This window comes from Ixodes scapularis, unplaced genomic scaffold, assembly GCF_016920785.2.
Source record: "Ixodes scapularis isolate PalLabHiFi unplaced genomic scaffold, ASM1692078v2 PGA_scaffold13__105_contigs__length_92229423, whole genome shotgun sequence".
NCBI lineage: Eukaryota > Metazoa > Arthropoda > Arachnida > Ixodida > Ixodidae > Ixodes > Ixodes scapularis.
In genome coordinates, this window is record NW_024609839.1 from 50,869,201 (window position 1) to 50,887,335 (window position 18,135).

General features: G+C 48.0%; 1 protein-coding gene across 1 annotated transcript in view; it reads right to left on the minus strand.

Annotated features, from left to right (window-relative positions):
* Positions 1 to 4,320: 4,320 nt before the first annotated feature.
* The window catches only part of LOC120842308, a 53,729-nt gene continuing 39,914 nt past the window's right edge, over positions 4,321 to 18,135 (minus strand). Inside the window, exon 6 of the mRNA XM_040213369.1 lies at positions 4,321 to 4,580. Within this exon, the coding sequence (XP_040069303.1) occupies positions 4,414 to 4,580 (167 nt within the window). The 3' untranslated portion in view covers positions 4,321 to 4,413. The remainder of the gene's footprint in view (positions 4,581 to 18,135) is intronic.

Consider the following 18,135-nt stretch of genomic DNA (forward strand, 5'->3'; position numbering starts at 1 on the left):
TGTTTTTCTTAGCGGAAAGTGCCATTTTGGAAGCTGCACAGGTAGTCCAAGCTGGGCATGCCGACACTCTGTCCCCTCGGAACCCACATCTATGCTCAACTTTCACCCATATAGCCGAGGTGGGACACACGGGGACATTGCACGGACAGCCCAAGATGGGCGTGCCCACGCAGTGCCCCCGAGGCGAGCCCACCTTTGTGTAAGACTCTGCCCCTGTATAGCCCAAATGGTACCCACAGGGGCATCGCCTGGGCAGCCCAAACCCACTTTGGCTACGCCTGCGCGTAGCCTAAGTAGGTTTCACGAGGGTACTGCGTCGGCAGCCCAGGTGGGCGGGCCCTCGATTGGCCCACAACTACGATAAATTTGTCCTTACATAACCCAGGGTGGGACCCACGGTGGTGTTACATGGGCAGCCCGAAACGCCATGGGTTGCCCATGTAGGGGCTGACCCAGCCCACGTGAGGCCCCCTTGTGCTATCTGGGTATGATCAGGGTGAACTGTACCATAGCCTCCTCTATACTGACGAAGCCTGGCAGATCGCCACGAGACGCGGCCCCTGAAAGTGAAAAGATAGAGCGGCAGAAACAACGAACGAGAGGAGAGGTATGTAACGGGCGCCCCGCTGCGGCGAGACGCCGAAACATACTAGTATCGAGCGATGAAATGTCTGCTCGTGCTCCTCGCGTTCCTCGGGCTACCGCTTCTTTTCTCGCAGGGTTTGAAAACCACTATCCGGGTCCTCGCCGCTGCAAAAGCTGTGCGCTGACTACAGGCTCCCCGAGAAATGCTCTGTGCTACCAGATCCTCTCGCTCTAAATCTGCGACCGAGCACTCTACGGCTCCGTCGTCAAACTGACAGGCTTTGTGAGTTTAAAGGAGGCTATGACTGCACCTAACAGAGCCAGAATCGTAAATATGAATGCGTTTAGTTAACCGTGATACTCAATAAAAAAAAAATTAAAGATTGGGACGGTTGGCCGCATAAAAGTTTTAGGGCGCTGCTCTTAGGTGCCCGTTTCCGGGTTGAGCGGCGTCTACGTAACCGCGCTAAATTTAGCGGGAAAATTGACGTCACGCGATCTCAACAGCAATTAACTTCCCGCTACATTTAGCGGCAAAATTGGCTTCACGTGACCAGAACACCAATTCGGTTTTCCCGCTAAATTTAGCAAGGAAAATGACGTCACATGACTTGGTGTCACATCACTTTTGAACAAATTCAGTTTCTCCGCGAGATGTACCGGAAATTTGACGTCACGTAACCTCAGCAGCAATTCAATTTCCCGCTAATTTTAGCGTGAAAATTAACGTCACGGGACCTCAACACCGGTTTAGTTTCCCCGCAAAATCTAGCGGGGAAAATAACGTCACATGACGAGGTGCACGTCACCTATGAACACATTTAGTTTCTCCGCTATAGACCTTTCCAGCGGCAGTCTCGAACGAAGCGAGCGGGCAAAAAATGCTGAGTCACTGAGCTGTGGACGCATGCGCAGCGTCCGATATACTCCAGAGCAGATCAACAGCGCATGCTTGGAAGGCGTTCCACAGCCCAGCAGACAAAGATGGCAGCGCGCAGGAGGCGATTTCTGCAAAGGTCTATAGATTTAGCGGGAAAATTGGCGTCACGTGCTAAGGAGGAGGAGGGGAGAGGAGGAGGAGTAGGGCAGGGGAGAGGATGAGGAGCAGGAAAGGAGGAGGGGAAAAGGAGGGGAGGGCGAGGAGCAGAGGAGGAGGGTACGGAGGAGGAGGCGGGGCATACCCTCGCCTCCATACCCTCCCCTCCTCCTCAAGAGCTGCGTTCCAATTTCGCGTTACAAAGATTTGTAAACGTTTTTAATATTTTTTCCAATATATTTTGACAGCATCGAGCGCGTGACGTCACTCGCCGCTCGCTTTCAACACCGTCTGGCGCCACCGTAGGTCGAGGCGTTTCCGCGTTGTCCGGTTAAAATATATCTTGCAACTCTGTCCTTTTTCACTGCCCTAACCACCACAGAGAAAGAAACCACAAAAAACAAAAAAAAAAATGAAGCAAACGCTGCGCTCATCTCCGAATCCATGAAAGCTAAACATCTTTTCGTTCAGGGATTTTTTTGACCATGTGTACTTACAAAAAAGGACCAGTCCCGTGCGCAGTCGCAGCGAAACCATGCGACACCTTATCGGACCCTAATATAGGATGTCTCAAGTCACCAGGCTCCATCTAAAATGGAGCATAAAGATCGACGCCTACACGAAGCAATCTAAACTTTTCGTCATACGTGTATTTCGCAGGTTCGTTTTTTCTTGTAAAATTACAGAGAGTAGCTCCCTTTCTGTAAAAACAACAAAAAAAACAAAAAACGGGGCGAAAATCTTGTCAGGACAACGGCGGGCGGCGACTCAGAGGACTGAGCCGAGCCGCAGGGCGCGTTTGGCGCACGTATTGATAGATGGCGCTGCCTAAGAACTCTAATCGAGACAGTTCACAACGACCTTGATTTACTAAAATGAAGATAATATTTTTATAGTGTACCTTTGGTTTACAAATAAATTCGGACAATAAAAACAAAACTTGAAGAGGAAAAAAAAAACGGTGGCAAAACAACGGCGTTTTTGCTGCGACGGATTTCGTCTGCGTGTCATTCTTTCGCTGGTCGGCTACACTCAACGTTATTAGATTATAGTATGGTGCCTGGAACGCGTCTCCGACTGGTGTGTTTACCGCGTCCGAAAAAGTGGTCCCTCAATTTCCGCCTGATGACGTCATAGAAGTGTCATGCTGTCGGCGGTCGCGACCCTGGTGGTGTCTCAGCAGCTGTGGTGGATATGGCAGACGCCTGTTCTGCTGCAGGTCGCATCTACTGTGACAGTCCACGGAAGCTACAGCAGCCGAAAGTTGGGACGCCTGGGACGCCGTGACGACAGCGACACTCGCGTTCGCTCGCGCTTTTCGCCAGCATTTCTCGGCCAACCGCCAGGATCGCGACAGTCAACAGCATGACACTCCGGCTTCTGTGACGTCATTTGTTGCCACTTGGGGACCACTTTTGATGTATGGGCAGCATAGGACAGTAAACACACCAGTCGGAGACGCGTTCCAAGCACCATAGTTATAGGGAACTGCTCATTGACGCTGCTTGCACGAGCAGTACTCCCCTCAATCACCACGACTCGCCTCCCGTTGTTCAAAGCGCCGGACGGTTGATAATTACAATGTCTTCTATGCAGTACGTATACTTCTCGAAGCACAGTCCGTCTAAATGGCGTTCCATCGTACTCTATGGAAAACACAGTTTTGAAACCGAAAACTAGATGGCGCTTCAAACGACGGGAGGCAGACTGAAGTGAGTAAGGGGGAGGAAGGACCCCCTTCCACGGGAGTTTCACAGTTGAGGTAGTGTAGTAACGTTGGCAACACCTTCGGACGCTGCTCCCGACGCCATGCAATACGTGCGCCAAACGCGCCCCCGCCGCTCGGCACAGTCGTCTGCGTCGCCATGCACCCGCCGTTAACCATGGCAAGTTTTCGGCCCTATCTTTTTACAGAAAGGGAGCTATGCCTTGTAATTTTACAAGAAAAAAACGGACCTGTGCAATAGACCTTTGACGAAAAGTTTAGAATGCTTCGTGCACGCGTCGATTTTTACGGTCCATTTTAGATCGAGCCTAGTAAATTCAGACACCGTATATATCCTTATGTACCTTGCACCTTCCGTCGAGGAACCATCGCCAACGCCTGCTCGGAGATTGACGCATTCGTTTATTTCACACACACACACGAAGCACTCCTAACACGCGGTCACCCTGACTAACCCTGACCGGTCAGTCGCCATACAGAAGACGCGGTGTTCGTTTCAGACATGATGGCAGCGGCAACTGCGGCACGTCCCAGGCATGTTTGAAGCACATGTTGTGTTTGTAAATGCTCATGAACATGCCTGCAGGCTGTATGACTAACGTGACCACCATACAAGGAAGACTGTCTCTTGTATGTCGTCTTCGCGGTCATGTGACGCCCGTACGTCCCACGACACCGTGACGTAACGTGACATCCCAGCTTCACATGTCGCCGTGACGCCGTGTCACGAGACGTCACAATATCACGTGACACCGTGATCTTATAAGCCACCGTGACGTCACGCGATACCCTGATGACACTGTGACACAAGGACACGTGACACAGCGACATAAAGGTTCGAGTGGTGGTGCGACGAGCAACGGCTATCACTGTGAAAAGGGCGAGTATGGTAAGTTCTGACCGCGTCCGTAGTCGGGGTGAGTTTTTGCCCTTAGTCCAGGTTTCACGACGGAGATGCCCGTTGGTGACTGTCTTCTTGAACCCTGTTGGTTTATTGGTACGTAAAGAGGGAATAGAACAGAGCTTTGGACGGGTGCAGACCGTGACAACAGCCAGCGGCAGATTGTCATGCCTGGGGATGTTCCTTCGGTTGCCGCTTGTCGAGATTTCTCTCGTTGCATCTCCGCCTCTCTCTCAAGCAAAGCCCGCACCATAAGACGACGTTGCAGGCTGACAAAGTTCCTAGGAGCCAGAACAATCCGCGATAACTTCCCAATCCGTCCCTGAAGTGTCCTGAAGAAAGAAAGAAAATGCGGACGTCAGAATACAACATCGACAAAATACAAAACAGCACGCATAAGTGCACACGTTGTGTTTTGTGAAGTATATGCATAGCCATACCCGTTGCAGTTTAAGAAAGGCGGGTCAAGCCCCCCTCCACTCTTTCCTCTTTTGCAGAGCGGACGCTGGAGAAGAGGCGAGACCCTGCTCGCCTCTTGCTTCCTCTGGAGTATTAAATCTTCTGTTTGGGCGAGTTGGTTCATACTGATTTAAAAGGTTAAAAAGCGCAACAAAACAAGGACAATAAAGACACAAAGACGACCGGACGGGCGCTAACTCACAACTGATTTTATTAGAAAAAACACTGTCAAACACTGTTTGTGTCTTTATTGTCCTTGATTCGTTGCGCTTTTTAACCTTTTAAATCCTCTGGAGCCTTCACTCTGCTGAAGTGGACAGAGCGGCGGAGCAACTTGTTCTAATTTTCTAAACCTGCAACAGGTGGCGCTTATGTCGGCCCGGCGCAAGCGCAAAATATTTACCGCGAATATGATTTTTGTGCAAGCGGAGCATACAAGGCAAACGTGGACTTGACTGTAAATTGATAATGCTACGTAACGATGCTAGTGAGCAATATACCCTTTTCAAAAGTCAGGGCTTCCTACACCGTGAGTCAGGGTCACATGGTATAGACATTAACACGGTCTTACACCGTTTTACTGAAAGAGGGCGGGATAGAAGTGGGAAAGGGCTGCCGCGCACTTTGCTCCTTGCTGGGTTGGGACAAACGGGAGAAAGACCCGGATGGTGGTCGTGAAACTGTATCTCATCGGAGCATTTTCTTTTTCGCACGTCAATGGAGGATGAAAATGGTATGCTTTCGCCCCAACCCAGCGCGACCGCGGAATCCGACGTAGTCCAGGAGGTGCTCCAATATTAAAAATAATGCTGTCCAAAAATATAAATAAATAAGATCCACGGTCGGATGTGCGTGGCGTTAGCAGCCACCAAAACTCCTTGAGTTCCGTCGATCACACGGGCAAAGTGCCGGTGGTATGGATAATCAGCGTTTAGCAACAAAATACTTTTTTTGTTTTTTTGTTTTTTTTTTTTTTATTTGGCACCGCGCAAAACGAACAAAATAGTGGTTTCTAATCTTGACACCACCACTTCTGACAACAAATCGTATTTCGGAGCCAACCTGCTTTACTGCCAAACGGGAGAATGTTGGTATCGCTCTAGCGTATATCCCATCTGCCCTTCCGCTGCGGAGATGACGTAACCGGGCCTCACAGCAGGCGTGACGTTTTCGTCTCGTGATGCGCGTTCTGCTGGGAAATTTGTCCGATTTCACCCTCGCGTGAATTTCATCAACACCTTTTAGATTAGAAAGCCTTAGTGCGGAATTTTCCAGCGTCACTAAAGAAGGCCACGTAAGGCACAGGTCGGACACAACTGCAACGACCGCGTTCAACCGGACCAGCCAGGTACGTAATTCAACTACTTCAACTCAAGTTACTGCACAGTTTAACTACTATTCTGATTAATCTGAGTAAATTTCGATTACATTTAAGTTGTTCATTATAGTCGGATGCAACCTGAGAACAATCTTTTAGCTCCACCCACAAGCGCATTGCGCCCATCTGAAGTGCCTCCGCCGTCGAGAAAGTAGTTCGCTAGCAACGTTGCTTTTTCTTCCTCCAGGAAACGTGTCTTAAACTACTACAATATTTATTTAATTCATTCAGGACATTTAAATAAGTTAGAATACGTTTTCGTCAACGAAATAGCTGTTTGGTAAAGAAAGAAAGTCATGTTCAATGTACCGTCTTCCCAATTCAGTTTCTGTCCAAGATACTGTCTAACATACCGTCTTCCAGCGTAGCTTCTCACCTCTCAGCAGTGCTAAGCCTCGCGCCCGCTTCGAAATTTTCGTTGGCGATATCGTCGCTGGATTCTCACGTTGTCGCGCAAAAACTGCGGCAAACGCAGTTTTTGCTTTGTTTTGATTCATATTTTTTATCTCGTCGTCCTCAAACACGTAGACGCCAGTCACCGAGCTTGCCGTTTCGATCAGACCGCGGTGACACAGGCGCAGATGATAATGGCAGTTCGCATTAATCCGTGGGCTCCCCCCTACCCGCTTCTCATGGACGGGACCTGACGTCACCGCTATACTTCGTTTCACCTTCGGTCCGAGCGCGGCCGATGTTATGAGCTGAAGGGCCAATCAAAGAGCGCAAAAAGCGCAACGTCATGGCGTGTTTTTTGCGCTTGATAGGACTAGCCGGCGGAGGAGCACGCACAGAGAGACGGCGAATACCAGCTGGCCCTATCAACGGCAGAGAGCACGCCATGACGTTGTGCCTCTTTCGCTGTTTGATTGGCCCTTCAGCTCATAACATCGGCCGCGCTCGGACCGAAGCTGAAACGAAGTATAGCTCGAATGTAAGCCATCAGCCCAAGCGCTCCTCGGAATAAAACGTCTGCTCGCGAGAAGTTATTTATGCATGACTGTACGTCACCTAACAATAAGGTTAAAAACAAAAGAACAAAATTTAAGGCGAGCAGGCGCAGAACCTCCAGACAAGAACTTTGACAGCATATTGATTATTCGAGCCAATAAAAGGTTTTCATTAAAACGCGAGCGAGAGAATGGCCGTTTTTCTAAAATGACCGTCTATCAAAACCTTTGTACTTTCTTGCTACGATAAAAAAAAAATATAAAAATCATCGTCAAGAGTAATTCGCTACTTTTTACTATAGCTAGTTCTTTACTCAATTACTTTCTAACTCAGGAAGTTCTACTCTACTCAAATTACTTTTGAGGCAGATACTCAGTAACTTACTCTTTTTAGTAACTTGCACATGTCTGGTTCCAGCCAAACGCCGGCACAGCAGTCGTGTCCAATTTCTGCCCTTCGTGCGCCTTTTCTAATAACGCATGAGAATTTAGCCACTAAAAGGCAGTCCAAACCAAACAGGAATGCGGCCGCCCGGACACTTTATTTTTGTTTTTCGAGTGGTGTCGCGTCATTCGTGACGTATTCTCTGTTCCGCAGGCCGTAATCAGAGCTGGAAAAATTTCAACATTTGGCGGTCCGCAATTACCGGGCAAGGATTGAAAGGCGTTCCTCGATTCTCGGGAACCAACCCCAAGATTCTCGGACAGGCGAGCGCCGTTACCACTTACGCCATCTATCGGCCGCCGCTGCGCCGGCGCCCGTAACTCAATGGACCAAAGCGATCTTTTTTTATACAAAGAAAACTAATCACTCAATCCCTTTGCACTTTTGTGTCACGTTTTAATACGTTTCCCTTAACCTTCACGAGAATTTTCGTGGTCCTGCGTTTATATTAAGTCTGGCCAAAATGCAACCAAACTTTTACTCATTGGTTCCTATGGCGAACCGCAGAAAAATCATACGTCTTTTCAACATTCGATGCAAACCCTAAAAAAACCACAAGATCAATTTAGTTGCATTTTGCTATATATATAGCCAATGTCTCTAGCTCCATGGAAACAGTTTTTATTTTCCAATTAATTAAACTTAAAGTGGTTCCCCAGGGCTTTAAATACCAAAAAGAATCCGCAGTTGGTAAGGAGACTCGAGGAATCAGTGACGTTGTTGCGTTCCTAAATACATTATTTAGCAACATATGTAATGTATCACAAAACGGCAACTACACTGAATATTTTCTTAATTGATAAACACAAAACCTAAATGCAGGTTGTTTTTTCGTGTTTTTTTTTTGTTTTTGTTCTTATCGCGTAATTAGCTCAAATACATTATACTTAAAGCGCTGAATAATTAAGGAGTCAAAGCGTTTTTTGATCCGAACTATCTTTTACGAAGTGTCCAAATTTCATTTCACCAGCTATTCCACTTCCAAGAATGGTATTAAAAATAAAAATGCCAAAATGACTGGGCGTGGTCCAGACACTTTGGCAAACGGGACATGAAGAGTACCGTTTATGGCGATATTTAGCACGCTGTTACTGCTAATTAATCAATCTTATGTAGGTTTCCTTCGCGTGCGCCGAAGAGCTTTTGAAACGGCCCAGTATCTCTTAGGTCATCACAACCTCAGACGTCAAAATCAGGCAAAAAAGGGGTGTGTCCCAGAAATTTGGGCATACGCGCCGCCAACTGTACCATCAATGGCGACACTCAGTACTCTATAAGCCATAATAATGCATCTCCTCCAGTTCTGCGACACATATGCCCGCGAGCTTTTGAAGCGGCCCAGAATTTATTTAGTTATCACTCTCCAAAGCTTGCCTCAACCGTCAAAATCGGCCAAAAAAGGGGCGTTTCCCACACATTTGGGCATACGCGCCGTCCAATGTACCATCAATGGCGACACTCAGCAGTCTGTAATTCATTATAAGGAATGTCCTCTAGGTCTATGACGCGTATGCCCGAGTGCTTTTGAAGCGGCCAAGAATTTATTTAGTTATCGCTCTCCAAATGTTGCCTCAGACGCCAAAATCGGCCAAAACGGGGGCGTTTCCCACAAATTTGGGCATACGCGCCGTCAATTGTACCATCAATGGCGACACTCAGCAGTCTGTAATTCATTATAAGGAATCTCCTCTAGGTCTATGACGCGTATGCCCGAGTGCTTTTGAAGCGGGCAAGAATTTATTTAGTTATCGCTCTCCAAAGGTTGCCTCAGACGCCAAAATCGGCCAAAAAGAGGGCGTTTCCCACAAATTCGGGCATACGCGCCGGCAATTGTACCATCAATGGCGACACTCAGCAGTCTGTAATTCATTATAAGGAATCTCCTCTAGGTCTATGACGCGTATGCCCGAGTGCTTTTGAAGCGGCCAAGAATTTATTTAGTTATCGCTCTCCAAAGGTTGCCTCAGACGTCAAAATCGGCCAAAAAAGGGGCGTTTCCCACAAATTTGGGCATACGCGCCGTCAATTGTACCATCAATGGCGATACTCAGCAGTCTATAATTCATTAGAAGGAATCTCCTCTAGGTCTATGACGCGTATGCCCGAGTGCTCTTGAAGCGGCCAAGAATTTATTTAGTTATCACTCTCCAAAAGTTGCCTCAGACGCCAAAATCGGCCAAAAAGGGGGCGTTTCCCACAAATTCGGGCATACGCGCCATCAATTGTACCATCAATGGCGACACTCAGCAGTCTGTAATTCATTATAAGGAATCTCCTCTAGGTCTATGACGCGTATGCCCGAGTGCTTCTGAAGCGGCCAAGAATTTATTTAGTTATCGCTCTCCAAAGGTTGCCTCAGACGCCAAAATCGGCCAAAAAGGGGGCGTTTCCCACAAATTCGGGCATACGCGCCGTCAATTGTACCATTAATGGCGACACTCAGCAGTCTGTAATTCATTATAAGGAATCTCCTCTAGGTCTATGACTCGTATGCCCGAGTGCTTTTGAAGCGGCCAAGAATTTATTTAGTTATCGGTCTCCAAAGGTTGCCTCAGACGCCAAAATCAGCCAAAAAGGGGGCGTTTCCCACAAATTCGGGCATACGCGCCGTCAATTGTACCATCAATGGCGACACTCAGCAGTCTGTAATTCATTATAAGGAATCTCCTCTAGGTCTATGACGCGTATGCCCGAGTGCTTTTGAAGCGGGCAAGAATGTATTTAGTTATCGGTCTCCAAAGGTTGCCTCAGACGCCAAAATCGGCCAAAAAGGGGCCGTTTCCCACAAATTCGGGCATACGCGCCGTCAATTGTACCATCAATGGCGACACTCAGCAGTCTGTAATTCATTATAAGGAATCTCCTCTAGGTCTATGACGCGTATGCCCGAGTGCTTTTGAAGCGGGCAAGAATTTATTTAGTTATCGCTCTCCAAAGGTTGCCTCAGACGCCAAAATCGGCCAAAAAGAGGGCGTTTCCCACAAATTCGGGCATACGCGCCGTCAATTGTACCATCAATGGCGACACTCAGCAGTCTGTAATTCATTATAAGGAATCTCCTCTAGGTCTATGACGCGTATGCCCGAGTACTTTTGAAGCGGGCAAGAATTTATTTAGTTATCGCTCTCCAAAGGTTGCCTCAGACGCCAAAATCGGCCAAAAAGGGGGCGTTTCCCACACATACGGGCATACGCGCCGTCCATTGTACCATCAATGGCGATACTCAGCAGTCTATAATTCATTATAAGGAATCTCCTCTAGGTCTATGACGCGTATGCCCGAGTGCTTTTGAAGCGGGCAAGAATTTATTTAGTTATCGCTCTCCAAAGGTTGCCTCAGACGCCAAAATCGGCCAAAAAAGGGGCGTTTCCCACAAATTTGGGCATACGCGCCGTCAATTGTACCATCAATGGCGATACTCAGCAGTCTATAATTCATTATAAGGAATCTCCTCTAGGTCTATGACGCGTATGCCCGAGTACTTCTGAAGCGGCCAAGAATTTATTTAGTTATCGCTCTCCAAAGGTTGCCTCAGACGCCAAAATCGGCCAAAAAGAGGGCGTTTCCCACAAATTCGGGCATACGCGCCGTCAATTGTACCATCAATGGCGACACTCAGCAGTCTGTAATTCATTATAAGGAATCTCCTCTAGGTCTATGACGCGTATGCCCGAGTGCTTTTGAAGCGGGCAAGAATTTATTTAGTTATCGCTCTCCAAAGGTTGCCTCAGACGCCAAAATCGGCCAAAAAAGGGGCGTTTCCCACAAATTTGGGCATACGCGCCGTCAATTGTACCATCAATGGCGATACTCAGCAGTCTATAATTCATTATAAGGAATCTCCTCTAGGTCTATGACGCGTATGCCCGAGTGCTTCTGAAGCGGCCAAGAATTTATTTAGTTATCGCTCTCCAAAGGTTGCCTCAGACGCCAAAATCGGCCAAAAAAGGGGCGTTTCCCACACATTCGGGCATACGCGCCGTCCATTGTACCATCAATGGCGATACTCAGCAGTCTGTAATTCATTATAAGGAATCTCCTCTAGGTCTATGACGCGTATGCCCGAGTACTTTTGAAGCGGGCAAGAATTTATTTAGTTATCGCTCTCCAAAGGTTGCCTCAGACGCCAAAATCGGCCAAAAAGGGGGCGTTTCCCACACATTCGGGCATACGCGCCGTCAATTGTACCATCAATGGCGACACTCAGCAGTCTGTAATTCATTATAAGGAATCTCCTCTAGGTCTATGACGCGTATGCCCGAGTGCTTTTGAAGCGGGCAAGAATTTATTTAGTTATCGCTCTCCAAAGGTTGCCTCAGACGCCAAAATCGGCCAAAAAGGGGGCGTTTCCCACAAATTCGGGCATACGCGCCGTCAATTGTACCATTAATGGCGACACTCAGCAGTCTGTAATTCATTATAAGGAATCTCCTCTAGGTCTATGACGCGTATGCCCGAGTGCTTTTGAAGCGGGCAAGAATTTATTTAGTTATCGGTCTCCAAAGGTTGCCTCAGACGCCAAAATCGGCCAAAAAGGGGGCGTTTCCCACAAATTCGGGCATACGCGCCGTCAATTGTACCATCAATGGCGACACTCAGCAGTCTGTAATTCATTATAAGGAATCTCCTCTAGGTCTATGACGCGTATGCCCGAGTGCTTTTGAAGCGGGCAAGAATGTATTTAGTTATCGGTCTCCAAAGGTTGCCTCAGACGCCAACATCGGCCAAAAAGGGGGCGGTTCCCACAAATTCGGGCATACGCGCCGTCAATTGTACCATCAATGGCGACACTCAGCAGTCTGTAATTCATTATAAGGAATCTCCTCTAGGTCTATGACGCGTATGCCCGAGTGCTTTTGAAGCGGGCAAGAATTTATTTAGTTATCGCTCTCCAAAGGTTGCCTCAGACGCCAAAATCGGCCAAAAAGAGGGCGTTTCCCACAAATTCGGGCATACGCGCCGGCAATTGTACCATCAATGGCGACACTCAGCAGTCTGTAATTCATTATAAGGAATCTCCTCTAGGTCTATGACGCGTATGCCCGAGTGCTTTTGAAGCGGCCAAGAATTTATTTAGTTATCGCTCTCCAAAGGTTGCCTCAGACGTCAAAATCGGCCAAAAAAGGGGCGTTTCCCACAAATTTGGGCATACGCGCCGTCAATTGTACCATCAATGGCGATACTCAGCAGTCTATAATTCATTATAAGGAATCTCCTCTAGGTCTATGACGCGTATGCCCGAGTGCTTTTGAAGCGGCCAAGAATTTATTTAGTTATCGCTCTCCAAAGGTTGCCTCAGACGCCAAAATCGGCCAAAAAGGGGGCGTTTCCCACAAATTCGGGCATACGCGCCGTCAATTGTACCATCAATGGCGACACTCAGCAGTCTGTAATTCATTATAAGGAATCTCCTTTAGGTCTATGACGCGTATGCCCGAGTGCTTTTGAAGCGGGCAAGAATTTATTTAGTTATCGCTCTCCAAAGGTTGCCTCAGACGCCAAAATCGGCCAAAAAGAGGGCGTTTCCCACAAATTCGGGCATACGCGCCGTCAATTGTACCATCAATGGTGACACTCAGCAGTCTGTAATTCATTATAAGGAATCTCCTCTAGGTCTATGACGCGTATGCCCGAGTACTTTTGAAGCGGGCAAGAATTTATTTAGTTATCGCTCTCCAAAGGTTGCCTCAGACGCCAAAATCGGCCAAAAAGGGGGCGTTTCCCACACATACGGGCATACGCGCCGTCCATTGTACCATCAATGGCGATACTCAGCAGTCTATAATTCATTATAAGGAATCTCCTCTAGGTCTATGACGCGTATGCCCGAGTGCTTTTGAAGCGGGCAAGAATTTATTTAGTTATCGCTCTCCAAAGGTTGCCTCAGACGCCAAAATCGGCCAAAAAAGGGGCGTTTCCCACAAATTTGGGCATACGCGCCGTCAATTGTACCATCAATGGCGATACTCAGCAGTCTATAATTCATTATAAGGAATCTCCTCTAGGTCTATGACGCGTATGCCCGAGTGCTTCTGAAGCGGCCAAGAATTTATTTAGTTATCGCTCTCCAAAGGTTGCCTCAGACGCCAAAATCGGCCAAAAAGGGGGCGTTTCCCACAAATTCGGGCATACGCGCCGTCAATTGTACCATTAATGGCGACACTCAGCAGTCTGTAATTCATTATAAGGAATCTCCTCTAGGTCTATGACGCGTATGCCCGAGTGCTTTTGAAGCGGGCAAGAATTTATTTAGTTATCGGTCTCCAAAGGTTGCCTCAGACGCCAAAATCGGCCAAAAAGGGGGCGTTTCCCACAAATTCGGGCATACGCGCCGTCAATTGTACCATCAATGGCGACACTCAGCAGTCTGTAATTCATTATAAGGAATCTCCTCTAGGTCTATGACGCGTATGCCCGAGTGCTTTTGAAGCGGGCAAGAATGTATTTAGTTATCGGTCTCCAAAGGTTGCCTCAGACGCCAACATCGGCCAAAAAGGGGGCGGTTCCCACAAATTCGGGCATACGCGCCGTCAATTGTACCATCAATGGCGACACTCAGCAGTCTGTAATTCATTATAAGGAATCTCCTCTAGGTCTATGACGCGTATGCCCGAGTGCTTTTGAAGCGGGCAAGAATTTATTTAGTTATCGCTCTCCAAAGGTTGCCTCAGACGCCAAAATCGGCCAAAAAGAGGGCGTTTCCCACAAATTCGGGCATACGCGCCGGCAATTGTACCATCAATGGCGACACTCAGCAGTCTGTAATTCATTATAAGGAATCTCCTCTAGGTCTATGACGCGTATGCCCGAGTGCTTTTGAAGCGGCCAAGAATTTATTCAGTTATCGCTCTCCAAAGGTTGCCTCAGACGTCAAAATCGGCCAAAAAAGGGGCGTTTCCCACAAATTTGGGCATACGCGCCGTCAATTGTACCATCAATGGCGATACTCAGCAGTCTATAATTCATTATAAGGAATCTCCTCTAGGTCTATGACGCGTATGCCCGAGTGCTCTTGAAGCGGCCAAGAATTTATTTAGTTATCACTCTCCAAAAGTTGCCTCAGACGCCAAAATCGGCCAAAAAGGGGGCGTTTCCCACAAATTCGGGCATACGCGCCATCAATTGTACCATCAATGGCGACACTCAGCAGTCTGTAATTCATTATAAGGAATCTCCTCTAGGTCTATGACGCGTATGCCCGAGTGCTTTTGAAGCGGCCAAGAATTTATTTAGTTATCGCTCTCCAAATGTTGCCTCAGACGCCAAAATCGGCCAAAAAGGGGGCGTTTCCCACAAATTCGGGCATACGCGCCGTCAATTGTACCATTAATGGCGACACTCAGCAGTCTGTAATTCATTATAAGGAATCTCCTCTAGGTCTATGACGCGTATGCCCGAGTGCTTTTGAAGCGGCCAAGAATTTATTTAGTTATCGGTCTCCAAAGGTTGCCTCAGACGCCAAAATCGGCCAAAAAGGGGGCGTTTCCCACAAATTCGGGCATACGCGCCGTCAATTGTACCATCAATGGCGACACTCAGCAGTCTGTAATTCATTATAAGGAATCTCCTCTAGGTCTATGACGCGTATGCCCGAGTGCTTTTGAAGCGGGCAAGAATGTATTTAGTTATCGGTCTCCAAAGGTTGCCTCAGACGCCAAAATCGGCCAAAAAGGGGGCGAATCCCACAAATTCGGGCATACGCGCCGTCAATTGTACCATCAATGGCGACACTCAGCAGTCTGTAATTCATTATAAGGAATCTCCTCTAGGTCTATGACGCGTATGCCCGAGTGCTTTTGAAGCGGCCAAGAATTTATTTAGTTATCGCTCTCCAAAGGTTGCCTCAGACGCCAAAATCGGCCAAAAAGGGGGCGTTTCCCACAAATTCGGGCATACGCGCCGTCAATTGTACCATCAATGGCGACACTCAGCAGTCTGTAATTCATTATAAGGAATCTCCTCTAGGTCTATGACGCGTATGCCCGAGTGCTTTTGAAGCGGCCAAGAATTTATTTAGTTATCGGTCTCCAAAGGTTGCCTCAGACGCCAAATTCGGCCAAAAAGGGGGCGTTTCCCACAAATTCGGGCATACGCGCCGTCCATTGTACCATCAATGGCGACACTCAGCAGTCTGTAATTCATTATAAGGAATCTCCTCTAGGTCTATGACGTGTATGCCCGAGTGCTTTTGAAGCGGCCAAGAATTTATTTAGTTATCGCTCTACAAATGTTGCCTCAGACGTCAAAATCGGCCAAAAAGGGGGCGTTTCCCACAAATTCGGGCACACACGCCGTCAATTGTACCATCAATGGCGACACTCAGCAGTCTGTAATTCATTATAAGGAATCTCCTCTAGGTCTATGACGCGTATGCCCGAGTGCTTTTGAAGCGGCCAAGAATTTATTTAGTTATCGGTCTCCAAAGGTTGCCTCAGACGCCAAAATCGGCCAAAAAGGGGGCGTTTCCCACAAATTCGGGCATACGCGCCGTCAATTGTACCATCAATGGCGACACTCAGCAGTCTGTAATTCATTATAAGGAATCTCCTCTAGGTCTATGACGCGTATGCCCGAGTGCTTTTGAAGCGGCCAAGAATTTATTTAGTTATCGGTCTCCAAATGTTGCCTCAGACGCCAAAATCGGCCAAAAAGGGGGCGTTTCCCACAAATTCGGGCATACGCGCCGTCCATTGTACCATCAATGGCGACACTCAGCAGTCTGTAATTCATTATAAGGAATCTCCTCTAGGTCTATGACGCGTATGCCCGAGAGCTTTTGAAGCGGCCAAGAATCTATTTAGTTATCGCTCTCCAAATGTTGCCTCAGACGTCAAAATCGGCCAAAAAGGGGGCGTTTCCCACAAATTCGGGCATACGCGCCGTCAATTGTACCATCAATGGCGACACTCAGCAGTCTGTAATTCATTATAAGGAATCTCCTCTAGGTCTATGACGCGTATGCCCGAGTGCTTTTGAAGCGGCCCAGAATTTATTTAGTTATCGCTCTCCAAAGGTGGACTCAGACGGGAGAGGCCCTTTCGAGCGCACGACACTAGCCGGCCTCCAGGTGAGGCGCTTCGTGTAGAACCTCCCGGGTGGCGCTGGTGTTCGATTCCGGAGCACTCCTGCCAGCGAAGCTCGCGCCAAGCGTAGCTGTTTTTGATATTAGCGGTTCATTAGTGTGGCCTTTGAATGCTTCATGGGTGTTTCAACGTGTATGAATAAATTGGTTAAAGCTTACTTCCACAATTTAGTGAAAACTGGGGTAACCAGTCTTGCATGCTGGCGCGTAGCGCTGCGCATCCGTCTTCTTTCTCTTCGTTTTCATTGCATAGCGACAAAACTCGAACCTATGTAATCACAATGCCAAGCACTTGATAATCACAAAAACAAATTGCAAAAACGACCATAGACACTACAGAAACCATCCGAGAACGTACGCGACGCCATATCCCATGTTACAGTAGCCATGTCCTTCTAGCTTCTGGCCGATGGGACGCCGCCGCCATTTTTTCCACTGCCCCTATATTCTAGTTCAGTGTAACTAGAGCGCCGACGTTAGAACGCTCGACTCGAGGGCGCTGCGATAGGAGCGCGCTTGCCATTAGAGTGCACGTCACAAGAGCGCATGACCAGTAGAGCGCATGTCACGAGATTGATTACCTTGTCCGAAAAAGAAGCTTTATTGTACGCAAACACTTTAAAGCTCACAGAACCACTTGACGATCGATCGGCTGGGTGCAGGAGCCGAGATTGAGTGTTATTTCGAATGGTGAAGTTGTGTACATTAGGAAGTGACTTCCAACTCAACCATAACCACATTTTCTGAGTTCCATGTTTGCGAAGCGCTGCTCAACAACACAAGGTGCACCTCACTAGACTGTTTCTTTCTACCACACAAACTTGTGGTGTAGTGGAAAGTCATCACTTGTGCCACTAACTTTAGCGCGTCGGTGTCGTATTGGCCCTCACAGCATTCACAAACACGTTATGAAAGTGCGTCACACACCGCTAACAAATAAATGCGCCCCGCAAACTCAATAATGAGCGGCCGCATCATCGACGTCTGTCCTGAGCCGGCACTGCATGCCATTCGTGCCTTCTTTTTCTGGACAGCATCTCCGTCGCAGTGCACACCGATGTTGCGATCGCCGGAGTACGGTAGAAGCTGGCCGTGTAGTTTCCGCTTCTTTTTTGTTGCGCGAGCGCTTGCTGCAGCCCAACGCACCACCGTCTTCCATAGCTCCGCTGCAAATCGCGGTCGTCTCAACCACCAGCATGGTCGAAACCGGCGTGCGACGTCCTTCTGTGGCGTAGGTGCAGCCCATGTATAGTACAATGGTTTGTTTTAGGCTTCATCTAGCAGTCTGAAGAGTCTAGGACATTTCGGTGCTCGAAATATTTGGTGTGCGGAGTTTTTGTTGCATGGTCGTGGAACGCAAAGCGACGCAAAGAGTCGCTTTTGTCCTTATTTTACGATTATTTTTTGCCCGAACTTCATTAAAAAATGTCATCTTCTCTTTCTGCTCGACCTTTTAGCAGATACCACCGCCCCACGGGGGTTAGAGCATGTGTTTCTCGCCTCCGACCACAATGAATAAACTTGCACCCCCGTGTAGCGTCTTTTGGAAAGCCGGGATCAGGGACTGCAATGGTGC